Genomic DNA, 21,531 nt, shown 5'->3' on the forward strand with positions numbered 1-21,531 from the left:
TTCATATTATGCAATCTGACATACTTTTTCCACGTTGTCCTGCAAAAACTTAAGTTCATTTCTCTTTTACCTTTGCTGAGAATTTGAGCGACTATCATCCAATTATTATAATTAATTATTGTATCTCTTGATTTGTAAAGATTGGGGTATTTCTTAACCTCCCTGACAAGCTTAATCTCAAACTCAGACAAACTCATTTTGTTCTCTAACTGACTGTGGTAAAACTCTGGTAAATACTGGAGTGATGGATGTGGATTATTTTTCTACCTGAAGTGTGTCTATATTAGCATACCACTTATAATGAGGAAATGTATTGTGTTTGCATTCTACAGTAAGGAGGTAGGCCTATGTGGGTGTTTTACCACTTTCAGGTCCAGATATGCATAATCCTGGGCCTAAAGGCATATTCAATGGAGTGTGGATAATGAAACATATCCAGACATGTCAGTCTGTGGCTGCCAGTGTCCTGTTGGTTGAACACCGCAGCTCCTCCTCCTTACCATGAAATTTCTTTTCAATCAAAACCACTTTTAAGATTTCCTGGAAGAGTCCAAATCAAGCTCCCTCCTCCCTCCTCCTTTGCCTGAATTCCAAGTTTCTTTCTTTCATAACTGTACATGTGACCCAGCACTTCTTTTCAGTCTTATGTTGTGTTTTTTACATTGGATAAAAGTACAGACAGAGCAGGAATGAAAACTTAGACAGCAGTGGAAGAATGCGGTTGTTTATTTATCTTGTAAATCAGGTTACTGGGATTGATTGAATTTGTTCGGTATTGTTCATAGTTCAAAACATATCCCACTGTCCACAGACGCTAGTTCAACCTCTATTTTTGATTTACATTTGGTTGAGTTTTCAACTAACGTGAATTCAATTTAAAATCAACAAAAATGTTCACCCTTTCATTGCATTTAGGTTGAAAGGTGGGTGAATAAACTGGGAAATTCCCTTACATTGATGACTTTTTGCAAATCCAATCAGTTTTCCAAGTTGATTCAACATCATCACAGTGAACGTTTTGGTTGAAATGAGGAAAGAACATTGATTCAATCAGATTTTGATTGCTCTCTCTCCTGGGAGAAATCTCTCCTCTGAAATATATAAAAAAAAATTGCCAGTGGAATCATATCAGCCGGATCAACTGCACCAATAAAGGATAAATAAACTAAATAAACAAATCCAAAATGCTTCTTACCACCATCGATATTACAACACCAAGTGGTGACAGGCTACTAGCTTACTACTGAAAAGACCCACTGAACACGGACTAAGCTTTTCCACCTCACTTTATTGTGCCAGTAAACGAAAGGTGGCTGGATCTAATCCCCGAGCTGACAGATAGAAATCTGTTGTTCTGCCCCTGAACAAGGCAGTTAACCCACTGTTCCCTAGTAGGCTGTCATTGTAAATAAGAATTTGTTCTTAACTGACTTGCCTAGTTCAATAAAGGTTACTTTCATAAAAAATACATACAAATAAATCAATGCAGGTTGGCCTTAAAACTGGGGCTCATCTGGGATCTGAACCTGGATCCTACCCCTAGACCAGGATTTCCCAAACTCGGTCTTGGGGCCACCCCTGGGTGCATGTTTTGGTTTTTGCCGTAGCATTATACAGCTGATTAAAATAATCAAAGATTGATGATGAATTGGCTATTTGAATCAGCTGTGTAGTGCTAGGGAAAAACCAAAACGTGCACCCAGGGGGGGCCCCAAGGTAGAGTTTGGGAAACCCTGCCCTAGACCAATGAGCCAGTCTGTGAAGGGGAAATTAAGGCTTTGAAATTCTGCTAAATGTCATGCATGTATTCAAAACTTTGATTCTTCATTGGTACTACACTTTCATCTTGTGAATAAAACATACTGTAATACAAACAATCTGTAATGGCACATCAGAGTTCAGATTTGTATATATTCTAATTCAGAAACAAACATTTTACTTAGCACAATACTTGTGTCATTCATTTAATACAATAATGTATTGTGTCATTCATTTAATATTACTGTACCATATTGAGTGTGTGTATTAATGTAACTGTCAAAGATGTCCTGGTGGTCTCTCTCTAATGTAGTAATGCAGTACCATACTGAAAAGTTCATGCAATTAGGACACTACAGTCCAGTAATAAAAAGATTTCTTCACTATTTTTTCACTTACCATGAAAGTACCCTATGGTGCCAGGAGAGACATCCAATAGCCACTGCTAACCTAAAACCAATGGAAGTGATAAGGACAACCATGTTAAGAATTGCATGACCAGATCAACTAAAACTAGAGGGAGTTCTAAACAAAGTGAGTGGATTTGGATTGGGTCAATTCCATGTTGACTGAGATCATTCAATTCATAGACATTTGGGGAACTGTTTGTCCTCTTTCCGATGCAGTAAAAGTGAATATTCTAGACTCAATCTCAAAAAGCATATCATCAAGCTGTGATATGTCTGACCCTAAGATGTGCCCTGCAAAGGGTTAAAATTACGCCTACAGTGACACAATATGAGTATGAACAAATAGTAAATGAAACTATGGCTTTGTCTAGACATGATAGTCCGTGTAGTTTCTGTATTGGGATAATGCTCTTCTGATCATGGACTTCCGAACACGTCATGCATCTACACCAGGGATAGTCAAACAAAAAAATGTAAAAACACATCCATATCCTCCCAACCTTGAGAGCAAAACATTTGTCGAACCCCCCGTGACGGTGAAGACAAAAAATGTACGTTTTAAAGTTCTACACATTTTGTCGTGGTGCGGGGAGATGATTTTGCAATTTTATAACTCATTTTATGCAATTTTACTTAGTTTATCACGTTTCAGGGAAGAACCAGATGCAGACAATTCACATAATTAATAAAAATGCCTTTATTAGTATGGCATGTTCAATAGAAACAACGTTTTTAAAATCCGACGCGTTTCGGCTGCATGGCCTTCGTCAAGGAGTACAAAAGAATAATACAATGTCCTCTTTTGAACAGCTTTTCCAATTAGCCCTAATTAGAAGAGGGAGTGGTTACAAAATTGATTGGACACACCTAGTAAGCAATACTATACACATTAAAAAGTGAAATACTGTAGCTATGTTATCATAAAAATACAACTCCAAGCTCGAAGTATCAGGACACTTAGAAAGGTAGTTCTAACCTTAAATATKACTGGGAGAAGTGTCAAGAATAAKAAATAAATATATTCCATAGTACACTAGAACACAGCAAAACATGAACAACAACAGTCTAAACATAGCTGAGTGCAATTGAGCAAAATGTCCACTAGAGGGGCCGTCCCCAGACTGCGTTAGGGAATCTGTCCATCGACGCCTCACCACTGCCTCCATTCTCTCCTTGTCCTCTCACTAACAGAACCTTGGTGACATAATACGAAACCAAATGTTTGTATTAATGGTCACGCACACTAACATCAGCATGATAAGCAGAAAACTCCTTAATATTTATATCTTGCCAAGAAGTGTCTAGAAAGCTTGGTTGTATGTTCAAAGACCATTTCCTAAAATGCTAAAACATCCAGCAATTAATTTCTAACTAGATATTATGTTTACCATTCCTTCAAGACATCCATAAATGAGTCAGTGTGTTTGCACGGCAAAGTTCTATCATCAGAAGAGTTAAACAGATACACGTTGTGTAGTACACATTAACCTAGGGCTAGCATCTCATCTAATTACCCCTACATCCCCCCTATCCGTGAGATTATAGGTGGGAAGAAAATATTACAGTCACAATAAAGTCCTCTGAATGTTCTAGGTCAGTGGTCACCAACAGGTCGATCGACTGGTCGATCTCCATGACTTTCCTAGTCCATCACCAAACATTTCTGTTAAAAACCCAATGATAAATCCTTGCTTTCCTATTTTTGTTATTCTTTTTGCACTGTTCCAGGCAGGTGCACTTGATTCAGAAGCCATACTGCCGGAAAGGCAATGGCTCAGGTCCAAACACATAAGACACACCCTATTCCCTCAGCCCTCAAATTAAGTGGGCACTTCTGATGTATCGTGATGCCTGACCAGTATACACTTGCAGGGCAAGGGGCGAGGGAGGAAGGAATGATTTTTAAATGGACCACCCTTGGCCAGAAATTCGTCAATCGTTCATCCCGCGATGATTGTGTTTTCAGCCACCGGTGACTTGTGGGTGCTTTATATGCATTACATTAAATTATCAGTGCATGTCTACTTATATTAAATATATAATTATTAATATACACCTACTGTATAATAGCTAGCAAATTAATTAGCTAACTAACGTTAGCCTGCCTAGCTGGAACTGAATATGGAACAACAGTTGAAAGACAAGGTAAAGGGTTTTACCTATTTCTCCTTGGCCCTGGATGAGAGCAGTGATGCACGTGACACGGCGCAGTTGTTGATATTCTTGCGAGGCATAACCCCAGACGCTGAAATTACAGAGGAGCTTGCTTCAGTGCAGTCAATGAAGAACACCACCACAGGGAAAGATTTATTGGAAGAGGTTAATAAGTGTGTAAAAGCTGGGACTGTGTTTTGGAAAGTTATCCAGTGTGACCACTGATGGGTGCCCAGACTTGACAGGAAAAAAGTTGGCATTTTGAAAAGGATACAATATCAAGTAGCTGAGCTGAACCCTAATCAGAAAATAATTTTCCTGTATTGCATTATTCATCAAGAGGTGCTCTGTAAATGTGTTCTGAAAATGAGCCATGTTGTGGATACAGTCACTAAAGTGGTAAACTTAAAGAGCAAAATCTTTCAAACACAGGCAGTTTGTCTCACTGTTGGAAGAAACAGAGTCGGATCATGCAGATATCTCGTACCACACAAACGTGAGATGGCTGAGTTTGGTGAAGGTGCTTAAAAGGGTGTGGGACCTGAAGTCGGAGAGTTTTTGCAAATGAAAGAAAAATATGTGGATTTCCCTCCATCGCAAGATAAAGAATGGTTGGCTGATTTTGCCTTCACCGTGGACATCATGGACCTCATGAATGAACTGAATTCCAAACTACAAGGGAAGGGCCTTTTTGCACAACAGCCTTGTCAGATCCTTCAAGGGAAAATTACTCCTCCTGACCCACCAAGTAGAAGCCAACAATCTCTCCCACCTTCCGACACTACCAGTCTGTTCTCTATCAGATGACCAGCGGGAGAAGTATACATCGCTGCTGCGTGCTTTATACGGTGAGTTTTCTCGTCGTTTTGAGGATTTCAAAGTGTTGGAAAATGACATTCTGTCGGTTTCCTCTCCTTTCACCTTCAATGTAGATAACGCTCCCAGTGTTATCTACAGTGACTGGACGAGCTGGTCATGGGTGCACCTCAGCCAAGCTCAAGGTCCTAAACAATATCATAACCGCCATCGATAAAAGACAATACTGTGCAGCCGTATTCATCAACCTGGCCAAGGCTTTCAACTCTGTCAATCACCACATTCTTATTGGCAGGCTCAACAGCCTTGGTTTCTCAAATGACTGCCTCGCCTGGTTCACCAACTACTTCTCAGACAGAATTCCGTGTGTCAAATCGGAGGGCCTGTTGTCTGGACCTCTGGCAGTCTCTATGGGGGTGCCACAGGGTTCAATTCTCGGGCCGACTCTTTTCTCTGAAAACATCAATGATGTCGCTCTTGCTGCTGGTGATTCTCTGATCCACCTCTACGCAGACGACACCATTCTGTATTCTTCTGGCCCTTATTTGGACACTGTTTTAACTAACCTCCAGATGGGCTTCAATGCCATACAACTCTCCTTCTATGGCCTCCAACTGCTCCTAAATGCAAGTAAAACTAAATGCATGCTCTTCAACAGATCGCTGCCCGCACCTGCCCGCACCTGCCCGCCCATCTAGCATCACTACTCTGGACGGTTCTGACTTAGAATATGTGGACAACTACAAATACCTAGGTGTCTGGTTAGACTGTAAACTCATCTTTCAAACTCACATTAAGCATCTCCAATCCAAAATTAAATCTAGAATCGGCTTCCTAATTCGCAACAAAGCATCCTTCACTCATGCTGCCAAACATACCCTCGTAAAACTGACTATCCTACTGATCCTTGACTTCGGCGATGTCATCTACAAAATAGCTTCCAACACTCTACTCAGCTAATTGGATGCAGTCTATCACAGTGCCATCTGTTTTGTCACCAAAGCCTCATATACTACCCACCACTGCGACCTGTATGCTCTTGTTGGCTGGCCCTCGCTTCATATTCGTCGCCAAACCCACTGGCTCCAGGTCATCTGTAAGTCTTTGCTAGGTAAAGCCCCACCTTATCTCAGCTCACTGGTCACCATAGCAGCACCCACCCGTAGCACGCGCCAGCAGTTATATTTCACTGGTCACCCCCAAAGCCAATTCCTCATTTGGCTGACCTTTCCTTCCAGTTATCTGCTGCCAATGACTTGAACGAATTGCAAAAATCACTGAAGCTGGAGACTCATATCTCCCTCTCTAACTTTAAGCACCAGCTGTCAGAGCAGCTCACAGATCACTGCACCTGTACACAGCCCACCTGTAAACAGCCCATCCAACTACCTCATCCCCATATTGTTATTTTTTGCTCCTTTGCACCCCAGTATCTCTACTTGCACATTCATCTTCTGCACATCTATCACTCTAGTGTTTAATTGCTAAATTGTAATTACTTCGCCACTATGGGCTATTTAATGCCTTACCTCTCTAATCTTACCTCTTTTGCACACACTGTATATAGACTTTTCTATTGTGTTATTGACTGTACGTCCGTTTATTCCATGTGTAATTCTGTGTTGTTGTTTGTGTCGCACTGCTTTGCTTTATCTTGGCCAGGTCGCAGTTGTAAATGAGAACTTGTTCTCAGCTGGCCTACCTGGTTAAATAAAGGTGAAATAAAATGTTAAAAACTATCCAAAACAATGTCACTGACGAGGTTCTATGCATCTCTCGATGAACAAAACTTTCCAAAGATTAGGAGTCATGCTCAGAAGATGTTTGTACTGTTTGGGTCAACCTATGTATGTGAACAGACATTTTCAGTGATGAAATATAACAAGTCAAGGCACAGATAATCTCTTACTGACTCTCACCTCTCAGCAATCCTGCACATAGCGACGTCAGAAACGATACCTGACTTCACTGCTTTAGTCAATGCCCATCAGAGACTTCACTGCTTTAGTCAATGCCCATCAGAGACTTCACTGCTTTAGTCAATGCCCATCAGAGACTTCACTGCTTTAGTCAATGCCCATCAGAGACTTCACTCTTTAGTCAATGCCCATCAGAGACTTCACTCCTCTAGTCAATGCCCATCAGAGACTTCACTCGCTTTAGTCAATGCCCATCAGAGACTCTCTCCTCTAGTCAATGCCCATCAGAGACTTCACTCTCTAGTCAATGCCCATCAGAGACTTCACTCCTTTAGTCAATGCCCATCAGAGACTTCTCTCTCTAGTCAATGCCCATCAGAGACTTCACTCCTCTAGTCAATGCCCATCAGAGACTTCACTCCTCTAGTCAATGCCCATCAGAGACTTCTCTCCTCTAGTCAATGCCCATCAGAGACTTCACTCCTCTAGTCAATGCCCATCAGAGACTTCACTCCTCTAGTCAATGCATCAGAGACTTCACTCCTCTAGCCAATGCCCATCAGAGACTTCACTCCTCTAGTCAATGCCCATCAGAGACTTCACTCCTCTAGCCAATGCCATCAGAGACTTCACTCCTCTAGTCAATGCCCATCAGAGACTTCACTCCTCTAGTCAATGCCCATCAGAGACTTCACTCCTCTAGTCAATGGCCCATCAGAGACTTCACTCCTCTAGTCAATGCCCATCAGAGACTTCACTCCTCTAGTCAATGCCCATCAGAGACTTCACTCCTCTAGTCAATGCCCATCAGAGACTTCACTCCTCTAGTCAATGCCCATCAGAGACTTCTCTCCTCACACTGATTGAGATGTTTAAATGTAATGTTGAGTTCTCTCTCTTTCTTGTGTTTTTGTGCATAGCCGTTAACAAGAGTTCTGTCTGTGGTCCTGAATGCACAGTGTACTTTTCCCTACGTGTAGTTCATTGCATGTTAAAAATGAAAATACCTACCAAAAGGAGAACATGGATGTGGTTTATTTCTTGTGCATGTTAAAAAAGTAAAATAAGTAGCATATCTGGATGTGATTTACAGTAGATATATCTGTCAACAGTCATACACATGATGTATAATCCTGTAATATGATTCTGGCCCGCTATGGCAAAAATATATTCTAACGTGGACCTCCATGGAAAACAATTGCCCAGGCATGGTCTATGGGCGAGAGAAGAAAAGAAAATCTGAAATTCTGGATGAGCCCTCCTTTTAAAAGAGTACACAGTAGACTAGATATTATAGCCTCCTAATATACTCCATATAGTATGCCTACTAAATCGTTGCTGTACCTTGTCATTGCCACGATGGAAAATTACGTGGAAACTCTCTAATTAGTAATAATTTGCACAAGCCTAGTACTATTGAATAGTCGACAAAAGTGTTGTGGATTTCAGATAAATGTTACATGTAGAACTATCTAATCATTTACTTCAGGTGTACACTTTAAAAAAAGTACCAAACATGTTTAATCAAAGGAATCAATATAATGTAATAATGTATATAGATAATCAATATAATGTAATATAGACGGTTTATATTTCAAACCAACACATTCCTCTGCACTAGGTGGCGTGGTGAGCATTCCGAATTGTAATATCCAACCACGGAAAATATATCCCTCACTTGCGCATGCGTATTTACAGAACGGAAAGCGTTACTTCGTCGACCGGAAACTTTGACGTCCTTTCTGAAGAGGACTGCCATAATGGTGAGTTGGCCATGAAGTTTGTGGATTTAGAAAATGTTATTAAATACAATTGTCCTTATTGTTAATCGGACTCAGTTAATATGTAAATAGATAACGTATCGATATATTAGTTTTATTTGTGATGATTAAAATACTGTCAATGGATTTGTGACATTATTGAAATGTCGGGTGTTCAGTCTGCTACAACGTGGTGAACAGGCCGGTAATCAGTAGGCTAGTTAGCCCAACCATGACAATTGCATTGCAATGGCGAGCGCATTAGAGTTGCTATATCTTATCCTCCGGCCTTTTTTTAAAGTTTGGTTTGTCGGTCCATTGTCATATGTACGCTGGGTTGTGGGCTACTAACTATTATTCACCAGGACAGCTAATTAACCTTAACGTTAGTTAGCTAGCATGCTAATTAACGGTTAGCTAGTCTAGCGTTCACGGTTTTGTGGTTTCCCACAAACGGTCTATAATAGCCATGTTAAAGCCAAATCACATTTGTAAAACATGTAGAAAGTTAGGACAGCCCGACTAAATTCAGAGTATTGGGTATAAGAAACTATTGACCACACGCCCACTGAAGGGTTTTGTTCACGATTGTCTTATCTTGCTAGTTAGAGCGCCAGTAAACAACCCACATTCTTTTCCTGCAGGTGTTCAAGCGCTACGTCGAGATTGGCCGCGTCGCCTACATCTCTTTCGGACCCCACGCAGGCAGCCTGGTGGCCATCGTCGATGTCATCGATCAAAACAGAGTAAGCATTGCATTGATGTCATCCTGACTTTATGCTCGAGGTCCCCAACTTTGGTCTTGGAGACCAACTGGTTGTGCAGGCTTTTATGCCAACCCTGCTACTCTACTCTTCACATGTTCAGGTACTAGTTTCGAGCCCAGCTCTAAATTGGTACCTGTATCTTGTAGTCTACTAGCATTTGTATGTCTATCCACCAACCCTTCTCCATAGTCCTTTAATCAATTACCACATCTGTTAATTTAAGAATGGTTCAGCTCGGTATCGGCATGTTTTGTTTATTTTAACTGTTGGGTGTGTTTGTCTCAGGCGCTGGTGGATGGTCCCTGCACAGGGGTGAAGAGGCAGTCGATGCCTTTCAAGTGCATGCAGCTCACTGACTACGTCATCAAAGTACCACACAGGTGATTGAGAGGACACCATGTGTTTATTCACTAGGAACTAAACAAAAGAAAACTGAATGAAAGAGGGAGGGACCTACCTCTGTCCAATAGAAACCTGTTTGCAAAATATTCAGCTATGGTTTGCACTAATAAATAAACCAAAGTCCTCAAGGCCTTGATTGGTGCAGTGTTTTCAAGTGAACTTTTTCTTATTGACTATCCTTGAGTCACAGACTTACAGTAACCACACAGAATATACTACCTCACAACATGCAATTGTTTTGCTACAACTAAAGTTATGGCTTGCCTGTGCATATTTGGGTCCCCTGGACAATAACCCTTCCTGTGTTGCAGCGCTCGTCAGAAGTTTGTGAGACGCGCCTGGGAGAAGGCCCAAGTCACTGAGAAGTGGGCAGAAAGCAACTGGGCCAAGAAGATCGAAGCCAGGCGAAAGGTACTGATATTTTGTACATTTTGATTGGCCATTAGCTGTTAGTCGAAACAACTCCTCCTGGGGTCCATGTGTTTCTGACAGAATGGCTCTGGGTTGGGGTCTGCTTATTGGTTTCTCAATGGCCGGGGTTAAACATATTTCGTCAAATGGGACACGGGAAACTTCAATAGGCTTTAGATGACTCACTGCCCACACATTTGGGAACGACATCCTTGTATATACTGTCAAAGCCTATGTGTCTCTTCGGTCTTGCTTGGGTTGTCTTTGGGGTTTTGTTCCTAGAGTAGGTCCTGCACATCTTTAATTGATTTACAATATTTCTATATTTGTTGACATTTCTGGGTGTGTGTGGTGGAGCATCCAAATACTATTTGATCACTGATTGTGGCCTAACCCCCTCATGAAAAGGTGTTTTGGAATGGTATGCTACTGGATTGTTCCTCCAACTTAAAGGAAAATACCATTCAAACTAACTTTTGGTATTTGTTTAATTAGTCCACTGTTGATAGTCACTAAATGTTTTGCATGTCAGTATTCAAGATGTAGAATACTGTGGCACTTTAAGTGCTGACATGCCAGACATTTGGGGACTTTATCCACATTGGACTAATGAAACAAATACCAAGTTTTGGGTGTAATTTTCCTTTTAAGGGTGGTATCCACTATGGGCCAAAACAGGGAGGGGCCTTTTTAAATTGGTCAGATACACAAATGTTTTGATTTCCGTTGCAGAACGTTTTGCTATAGTGCTACTAATCTCTGTCCCAGTTGTATAACTGTTGTGTCTCTACAGAGGGCCCAGATGTCCGACTTTGACCGCTTCAAGGTGATGAAGGCCAAAAGGATGGTGAGTGCAGAAAACATTGGCTCAAAACATTATTACATCAGATTATTACTTATGTGGAGTATTTTGGTTTGCAAATTAAATGTACATCGCAGTGGAAGTAAGGACTTGAATATAAAAAATACTTGTCACTAATGATCCACTGATTTGCTGTTTATGTCCACAGAGGAACAAGATCATCAAGCACGAGGTGAAAAAGCTGCAGAAAGAGGCAGCGAAGAAGGCGTGATCTAAAATAAATCCTCTGGTTGAATTGTTCTCCTTCGTCCTCTTTTATTTACTACCGCCCACCTGTCAATCACAGGACTATCTAAAAGCTGATGACACTCACCTCTAACGTTCTACACCTTTCTGAAACATAACCCGGGTGTGCCTATTCATAACGTTGCACCTCCACCCGGGCCTTCATGCCATTGTTATGAACATCCTCCAAGCCACTCTACCCACAGCACAATAGTCAAATCACATTTTATTTGTCACATGTTCCGCATACAACAGGTGGAGACCTTAACGCGAATTGCTTAATTACAAGACCTTAACCAACAATGCCGTTTTAATAAAATATTTATTAAATTAACAAAAAAATAAAATAAGAGGCTACATACAGGGGATATATCGGTATCGTGTCAATGTGCGGGGAACAGCGAGTAGCAGCAGTGTAAATGCAAATAGTCCGGGTGGTCATTTAATGAATTGTTCAGCAGTCTTATGGCTTGGGGATAGAAGCTGTTAAGGAGCCTGTTGGACCTAGACGTGGCGCTCAGGGACCGCTTCCCGTGCGGTAGCAGTGAGAACAATGACAAGTCTGACAGTGGTGGTTACCTAAAGCCGTGATAAACCGAGTCATTCGGGATTGCTAACTACTGTTTAGCCTTAAATTACACTAAAGTGGCTCGAAATACGATGACATTTCTAAAGTAGTCAAATGTTTAGGAAAAACTTCCAGCATTATCATGTCGTAAAATTTACTTACGGCATGGCAATGTTGTCATTAGCTAGCACAGTAGGTCAAAAATAGCTAGCTAGCAATGCTACAGTTAACTAGCTAAAATCCGGTGCCCTCAATGTTAGCTGACGTTATACTGCATCTAAAGTCAATCTGGCGATATCAAAATGGTGACAAAAGGTTTTCCTTATAATTACAGTATTTGCCTCCTGTGAATGGCATTGTATTTCCAAGCAATTAATGCACTTTTGATAGTCTTCATCAGCGCTCGTTGACGATGCATTGAGTAGAATGCTCAGATGGGTATCAGTCCAAACCAAACGTGACGAATCATGCAACCAATGAATAGCATTAAAACAAACTGCGACGACGAACCATTAGAAGCAGCAGGTGGCCATATCGTCTTTACCATAATATGGAATTACATTTTCTGCTAAATTCTACACTATTCTACTAATCTGTGTGTTGAATTTTTACGAATTCAGTTGCGAGAGTATGTTTAAAACGGTAACTGGCATCGTGGTAGATGGTATGAGAAAAGCCGCTGCTATTCTCTTTTCCTCCACTAGGTGGTGGTAAAAGATTGAGAAACGTCAACAAGCTAAAATTGGGTTTGTGGTACTTTTCTAAGTGATCAAAGATGTTCACATTCTGAGGGGTATACTTGCCTTATTGAAAGTTTAAAGAATATTCTAGGGTTATGTTCAAGATCTTAAATTAATGTACCAGGGAGAAGTAAGTATATTGTCGGTAGCACTACCTTGCTGTGTGCGGGGCTAGATGAAGAGGGCGGGGTCTTCTGGACTACAGACGAGATGGGGGGGGGGGGTGATTGTTTGAGGGTGTTTCTCTCACTATCTCTGGTCAGGGCGGGAGGGATGGGGAACCAAAAATGGAACAATCTGAGATGCTGCCAGGCTCAGGATAATGAGAGGGGGGTGAGAACATCTAACAGAAGATAAGAGATTTTTGGCCAATTTCAGACATCCTCTAAAGATAGTGATCAGTTGGCAGTGTCTCGGTACTATGTGAAAGCTGCGTAACACACTTGGTTCGTCTTCAAATGCCCTGTTTTTTTTAATATAGAAATACACTACATGACCAAAAATGTGGACACCTGCTCGTCGAACATCTCAACATCTGTCGGAACTAGAAGCACAAGCATTTAGCTACACTCGCAATATCTGCTAACCATGTGTATGTGACCAATAAAATTTGATTCCAAAATCATAGGCATTCATGTGGAGTTGGTCCCCCCTTTGCTGCTATAACAGCCTCCACTCTTCTGGGAAGGCTTTCCACTAGATGTTGGAACATTGCTGCAGGGACTTTCTTCCATTCAGCCACACGCACATTAGTGTGGTTGGGAACTGATGTGAGGTGATTATGCCTGGCTCGCAGTCGGTGTTCCAATTCATCCCAATGGTGTTTGATGGGATTCAGGTCAAGGCCAGTGCAGGCCAGTTAAGTTCTTCCACACCGATCTCGACAAACCAATTCTGTATGGACCTCGCTTTGTGCATGGGGGCATTGTCATGCTGAAACAGGAAAGGGCCTTACCCAAACTGTTGCCACAACGTTGGAAGCACAGAATCATCTAGAATTTTATTGTATAGCGTTAAGATTTCCCTTCACTGGAACTAAATGGCCTAATCCGAACGATGAAAAACATCCCCAGATCATTATTCCTCCTCCACCAAACTTTACAGTTGGCGCTATGCATTCGGGCATTTAGCGTTCTCCTTGCCAAACCCAGATTTGTCCGTCGGACTGCCAGATGGTGAAGCGTGATTCATCACTCCAGAAAACGCATTTCCACTGCTCCAATGGCGGCAAGCTTTACACTACCCCAGCCAACGCTTGGCATTGCGCATGGTGATCTTAGGCTTGTGTGTGGCTGCTTGGCCATGGAAACCCATTTCATGAAGCTCCCAGCGAACAGATCTTGTGGTTCCAGAGGCAGTTTGGAACTCAGTAGTGAGTATTGCAACTGAGGATAGGCAATTTTTACGCGATAAGCGCTTCAGCACTCTGCGGTCCCTTTCTGTGAGATTGTGTGACCTACCACTTTGCAGTTGAGGCGTTGTTGCTCATAGACATTTCCACTTCACAATAACAGCATTTACAGTTGACCAGGGCACCTCTACCAGGGCAGAAATTTGACAAACGGACTTGATGGAAAGGAGGCATCCTATGATCCTTGAAAGTCACGGAGCTCTTCAGTAAGGCCATTCTTCTGCCAATGTTTGTCTATGGAGATTGCATGGCTGTGTGCTCCATTTTATACACTTGTCAGCAACGGGCGGGGCTGAAATAGCCAAATCCACTAATTTGAAGGGGTGCCCACATACATTTGTTTTTACAGTGCCTTCGGAAAGTATTCAGATCCCTTGACTTTTTCCACATTTTGTTACGTTACAGCCTTGTTCTAAAATGGATTAAATACATTTTTGTTCCTCATCAATCTACACACAATACCCCATAATGACAAAGCAAAAACAGGTTTTTAGAATTGTTTGCTAATTTCTAATAAAACATTTAAAAAATGATAAGGACACAAGTATTCAGACCTTTTCCTGAGTACTATGTTGAACCACCTTTGACAGCGATTACAACCTCAAATCTTCTTGGGTATGATGCTACAAGCTTGGCACACCTGTATTTGGGGAGTTTCTCCCATTCTTCTCTGCAGGTCCTCTCAAGCTCTGTCAGGTCGGAAGGGGAGCGGTGCTGCACAGCTAATTTCAGGTCTCTCCAGAGATGTTCAATCAGGTTTAAGTCCATGCTCTGGCTAGGTCACTCAAGGACATTCAGAGACTTGTCCTGAAGCCACTCCTGCGTTGTCTTGGCTGTGTGCTTAGGGTTGTTGCCCTGTTGGAAGGTGAACCTTCGCCCCAGTCTGAGGTCCTGAGAGCTCTGGAGCAGGTTTTCACCAAGGATCTCTCTGTACTTTGCTACGTTCAATTTTGCCCCGATCCTGACTAGTCTCCCAGTCCCTGCCGCTGAAAAACATCCCCATAGCATGATTCTGCCGCCACCATGCTTCACCGTAGGGATGGTGCCAGGTTTCCTCTAGATGTGACGCTTGGCATTCAGTCCAAAGAGTTCAACATTGGTTTCATCAGACCAGAGAATTTTGTTTATCATGGTCTGAGAGTCTAGGTGCCTTTTGGAAAACTCCAAGCGGGCTGTCATTTACTGAGTGGCTTCCGTCTGGCCACTCTACCATAAAGGCCTGATTGGTGGAGTGCTTCAGAGATGGTTGTCGTTCTTGAAGGTTCTCCCATCTCCACAGAGGAACTCTAGAACTCTGTCCAAATGACCATTGGGTTCTTGGTCACCTCCCTAACCAAGGCCCTTCTTCCTTGATTGCTCAGTTTGGCCGGGGGGCCAGCTCTAGGAAGAGTCTTGGTGGTTCCAAACTTCTTCCATTTAAGAATGAAGGAGGCAACTGTGTTCTTGGGGACCTTCAATTCTGTAGAAATGTTTTGGTACCCTTCCCCAGAACTGTGCCTCGACACAATTCTGTCCCGGAGCTCTACTGACAATTCCTTCAACCTCATGGCTTGGTTTTTGCTCTGACATGCACTGCCAACTGTGGGAGCTTATATAGACATGTGTGTGCATTTCCAAATCATGTCCAATCAATTGAATTTACTCCAGGTGGACTCCAATCAAGTTGTTGAAACATCTCAAGGATGATCAATGGAAACAGGATGCACTTGTGCTCAATTTCGAGTCTCAGCAAAGGGCCTGAATAATTACGTAAATAAGGTATTTCTGTTTCAGATTTTTTGTGTGTAGATTGCTGAGGATTTTTTATTTATTTAATCCATTTAAAAATAAGTCTGTAATGTAACAAAATGTTATAGGGGAAAACCAATTCACTTTGGATGTATTTTTGCTGTTAAATTTACGCTGACGGCATCTACAAGTCAGCGCTGAGGCATTGACTGATCAAATCAAGCTCCTCGAAGGTATTTACACCCATTAGATCACAGCAATATCATCCCGCCACAGCTTCCCATGTTAATAGACGTATTGTAAATAGTAATTCTGTGCCTGTTAATTTTTGCACTCTCAAGGAACCCACTGTTAGCACCATTGTAACAGTCTAACTTCCGTCCCTCTCCTCGCCCCTACCTGGGCTCGAACCAGGGACCCTCTGCACACATCAACAACTGCCACCCACGAAGCATCGTTACCCATCGCTCCACAAAAGCCGCGGCCCTTGCAGAGCAAGGGGAACAACTACTTCAAGGTCTCAGAGCAAGTGATGTCACCGATTGAAACACTATTAGCGCGCACCACCCCTAACTAGCTAGCCATTTCACATCGGTTACACCATCTATGCTATTAATAGTTTTATATCATTGTTTTGCTACATGTGCTCATAAGCATGGGTATTGTCATAGTAATCGTGTGCACATTTACCTGAATTCTACTATTAGCTCAACTTTTAATCCAATCAGGAAGCCTATTGTGGCTAGCATATCCAGTTCTGTTGACTCTTCCACGGAACCCAAACCGCGTCCGCCATCATGCGCTATCGCGCATAAATAAATGTTGTCCCCCTACACCAAACGCGATCACGACACACAGGTTAAAATATCAAAACAAACTCTGAACCAATGACATTAATTTGGGGACAGGTCGAAAAGCATTACACATGTATGGCAATTTAGCTAGTTTGCTAGCTAATTTGTCCTATTTAGTTAGCTTGCCGTTGCTAGCTAATTTGTCCTGGGATATAAACATTGATTCGTTATTTTACCTGAAATGCACAAGCTCCTCTACTCCGACAATTAATCCACACATAAAACGCACAACCGAATCGTTTCTAGTCATCTCTCCTCCTTCCAGGCTTTTTCATCTTTGAACTTATATGGTGATTGGCATCTAAACTTTCATAGTATTACCACGACTACCGGCAAAACAGTTCGTCTTTCAATCACCCACGTGGGTATAACCAATGAGGAGATGGCACGTGGGTACCTGCTTCTATAAACCAATGAGGAGATGGGAGAGGCACGACTTTCAGCGCGATCTGTGTCAGAAATAGGAATGACTTCTATTTTAGCCCTTGGCAACGCAGACGCTCGTTGGCGCGCGCAATAATTGAACAACATAGATTTCAACATTTATTTTGCGACGCTCGCGCGCGCGACGTGTCCGATCTGGTCAGCATGTTCTGTCACCATGGGTACTTATGCTGTTTTCAAATCTCGCAGAGCGGTTGGATTGTTATATGTAAATTTGTGAAGTCTAATGTCTAAACTGGAATTTCTGGATGTCTAGGTGCATGACACTAGCTGAGACGTTCTGGTTATCTCAGTGGCCTGGCTGAATAGTTTGATTGTGGTTAAGGACGTTGCCATTGCTGACGATGTTAGACAAAAAAAGGGGGAGGGAGGCTTTATGTAAGATCTCCAAAATGTGTGAGCTGTTGGTTATAAAAGTGTCTATAAGCCAAAATATGGATATTCTACCGCCCAACAGCTGCTTCCGCTGAGGCTGTTTGGTATTATTTCTGATTTATTTAAACCCTTCTGATATCTGAACTGGTTGTGTTGGGAGATCTAAATCTTGATTGGTTTACACATGCCTCAGATCAGTTTAAGAATATCTGTCTTCAGTTCAACTCTGCTCAGCTAATAACGAAACCCACTCGGATGAATGTAAAGAAAAACTAGCAAACTCCTCATGGACCTTATCCTGGCTAACCGTACCTGGAAGTATTTGGCCACAGCCCTGTTGCTTGCTTGCATTAGTGATACCAAATTGAAAAACTCTGAGCCTCGTATAATTTTTAAATGTCACCCCAGGAATTTATTCATGATCTATATTATTCTGAGCTTTTTTCTACTATATAACGCCATTCCAGACCCTGTTTGGAAACTTACATGTTTCTCTTACATTTTTAAGTCTCTGACTGATAAACAGGTCCCTTTTCAAGTCAAAAACCGAACTAATTCACGGTTCTCTCCGGTACTTTCAGACCTCTTGATAAGAAATCAAGCCTGGTTCAAGGCTAGACAAACTGTCTCGTTAGCTGATTGGCAGCTATTTAGGCAATTGAGAAATAAGTGCACCGCCTCCGTTAAACAGGCCATATCAAACTACTTTGCTGTGGCAGACTGTTATTGATCCCTATAAAATCTGGAAAACATTAATTCAATGAAGCGGGGTAATTCCTCTACCGCCCCACCTAAGCAAGTAATTTGACTGAAAAGTTCAAATTTGTGATGCTTTTTATCAGCATTTTTATCTCAACTGGTTTTCTGTTTGAAATAAATGGTGGTCATACTGGTCTTGGCCAGTCAGTTGACTGTTCTTCCCACATACAGCTTCCAGTTGCCTCGATTAATTATCAGCCAACCTCACGTGACTTGGGAAATGGTAGTCAGGGTTTTTCTTTTTGGCAACTCACAAAAACAGAAGTTCTTGCTGCCTTATTAGCTATTGACACGAAGAAGTCATTCAGTATGCAGCGCCCGTCATTGCTGCCTCAGTTACACACATTTTTTATTTAGTATCATGAAATATTTCATAAGTGTGGAAAGCAGCTTTTGTGCTACCACTCCACACGGGCGAGGATATTAGTGATCTCGATAATTATCAACCTATTTCCAGGCTCCCGTCTTGCGATAATACTAGAATCATTGATCAACAAACAGCTGCATTATTTTCTATCTGTAAATGGTATTCTTAATGTTAATCAATCCGGAATCAGACCTAAACATTAGCATGGCTACCATGCTTGTTGTAAATCATATTGCAAAGGCCTTAGATTTAGAAAGAATTGTGCTTCCATGTTTGTAGACTGTTTGTAGCTTTTGATACTGTAAACCATGTTATTCTGTTGAATAAGCTGTCCTCAATAGGGTTGGGTACTGATGCTTGGGTACTGATGGGTACTGATGCTTGTTTCATAATTATCTCAATGACATAACTCAGGCCATCAAGGTAGATGGGGTCAAATCTGAGTTCTTTGAGTTACATAAAGGGGTGCCCCAAGGTTTGATATTCTGCCCACTACGGTTTACAATCTATATAAATAACATTGAGATAATTATGAAACAAGCATCAGTACCCATCAGTACCCAAGCATGTACCCAACCCTATTGAGGACAGCTTATTCAACAGAATAACATGGTTTACAGTATCAAAAGCTACAAACAGTCTACAAACATGGAAGCACAAAATATATACATTTTGTATGCTGCTGATAGTGTTGTATTTTATTGCTCCATCGGTTGGCCAAGCCTTTTCACATTTCAAGTCTGATTGTCAAGCACTGCAGAGGTCACTATTGGATCTAAAGTTAATGCAAACAAAACAAAATGCATGCTTTTTTTCTAGGTCCCATAACCCAGATTTAAATGAATTTGGAATGACTATTTTGAACGGTACACAAATTGAGTGAGTTCCTTCCTAAATATTTCTATGTATCTGGCTTGATGACAAACTGTCATTTAAAGAACATGTCAGTGAGCTGGTGAAGAAGTTGAACTTCAAGGTTGGTTTCTTTTACACAAAGCATGTCTGACTTTTGATAATAGGAAGGAAATTGTTCAGGCAATTTTTTATATACATTTTAGATTAAGGGGTTATTATATCTATCAGTTCAGAGTAATGGAGACCTATGTTTATAAATGTCTTCTTTTGTTAATATGTTTTGTAAAATTGTCCAGGCTATTGTTATGTCAATTTTAGATTAAGGGGGTATTATCTATATGCAGCAACATGTACACTTAAACCAATAGATACCGTGTTCCATTGTGCCCTTAGGTTTATTACTAGTGATGGTTATACCGTCGTGGCCAAAAGTTTTGAATGACAGAAATATAAATGTTCATAAAGTCTGCTGCCTCAGTTTGTATGATGGCAATTTGCATATACTCCAGAATGTTATGAAGAGTGATCAGATGAATTGCAATTAATTGCAAAGTCCCTCTTTGCCATACAAATTAACTGAATCCCCCAAAAACATTTCCACTGCATTTTAGCCCTGCCACAAAAGGACCAGCTGACATCATGTCAATGATTCTCTCGTTAATACAGGTGTGAGTGTTGATGAGGACAAGGCTGGAGATCACTCTGTCATGCTGATTGAGTTCGAATAACAGACTGGAAGTTTCAAAAGGAGGGTGGTGCTTGGAATCATTGTTCTTCCTCTGTCAAGCATGGTTACCTGCAAGGAAACACGTGTCGTCATCATTGCTTTGCACAAAAAGGGCTTCACAGGCAAGGATATTGCTGCCAGTAAGATTGAACCTAAATCAACCATTTATCGGATCATCAAGAACTTCAAGGAGAGAGGTTCAATTGTTGTGAAGAAGGCTTCAGGGTGCCCAAGATTGTGCAGCAAGCGCCAGGACCGTCTCCTAAAGTTGATTCAGCTGCAGGATCGGGGCACCACAAGCACAGAGCTTGCTCAGGAATGGCAGCAGGCAGGTGTGAGTGCTTCTGCAAGCACAGTGAGGCGAAGACTTTTGGAGGATGGCCTGGTGTCAAGAAGGGCAGCAAAGAAGCCACTTCTCTCCAGGAAAAACATCAGGGACAGACTGATTTTCTGCCAAAGGTACAGGGATTGGACTGCTGAGGACTGGGGTAAAGTAATTTTCTATGATGAATCCCCTTTCCGATTGTTTGGGGCATCCGGAAAAAAGCTTGTCCGGAGAAGACAAGGTGAGCGCTAACATCAGTCCTGTGTCATGCCAACAGTAAAGCATCCTGAGACCATTCATGTGTGGGGTTGCTTCTCAGCCAAGGGAGTGGGCTTACTCACAATTTTGCCTAAGAACACAGCCTTGAATAAAGAATGGTACCAACACATCTTCCGAGAGCAACTTCTCCCAACCATCCAGGAACAGTTTGGTGACGAACAATGCCTTTTTCAGCATGATGGAGCACCTTGCCATAAGGCAAAAGTGATAACTAAGTGGCTCGGGGAACAAAACATCGATATTTTGGGTCCATGGCCAGGAAACTCCCCAGACTGAGAACTTGTGGTCAATCGTCAAGAAGCTGGTGGACAAACAAAAACCCACAAATTCTGACAAACTCCAAGCATTGATTATGCAAGAATGGGCTGCCATCAGTCAGGATGTGGCCCAGAAGTTAATTGACAGCATGCCAGGGTGGATTGCAGAGGTCTTGAAAAAGAAGGGTCAACACTGCAAATATTGACTCTTTGCATCAACTTCATGTAATTGTCAAGAAAAGCCTTTTACACTACTGACGATGCGCTCCCCAAATTTCACCAGTCTCACTGTTCATGAACTCTTGGAAGTGCTTGCACAAAGGATAGTAACATCTCATCCTGTGTTCTTGGAATCTGA

The 21,531-nt window shown here is 41.8% G+C and overlaps 1 protein-coding gene across 1 annotated transcript; it reads left to right on the plus strand.

Annotated features, from left to right (window-relative positions):
* Positions 1-8,740: 8,740 nt before the first annotated feature.
* rpl14 (ribosomal protein L14) lies at positions 8,741-11,499 on the plus strand. The gene is made up of 6 exons (XM_023976622.1): positions 8,741-8,820; positions 9,462-9,563; positions 9,870-9,964; positions 10,298-10,397; positions 11,191-11,244; positions 11,408-11,499. The coding sequence occupies exons 1-6, from the start codon at positions 8,818-8,820 to the stop codon at positions 11,468-11,470; spliced, it is 417 nt and encodes a 138-aa protein (XP_023832390.1). The 5' UTR covers positions 8,741-8,817; the 3' UTR covers positions 11,471-11,499.
* Positions 11,500-21,531: the final 10,032 nt, after the last annotated feature.

The sequence above is a fragment of the Salvelinus sp. IW2-2015 genome, linkage group LG31, assembly GCF_002910315.2.
Source record: "Salvelinus sp. IW2-2015 linkage group LG31, ASM291031v2, whole genome shotgun sequence".
Lineage (NCBI taxonomy): Eukaryota > Metazoa > Chordata > Actinopteri > Salmoniformes > Salmonidae > Salvelinus > Salvelinus sp. IW2-2015.

Coding starts and splice junctions, on each gene's coding strand:
- rpl14 (XM_023976622.1), top strand. Junction 9,965..10,297: donor GTCATCAAAGTACCACACAG/GTGATTGAGAGG, acceptor CCTGTGTTGCAG/CGCTCGTCAGAAGTTTGTGA. Junction 11,245..11,407: donor TGATGAAGGCCAAAAGGATG/GTGAGTGCAGAA, acceptor TTATGTCCACAG/AGGAACAAGATCATCAAGCA.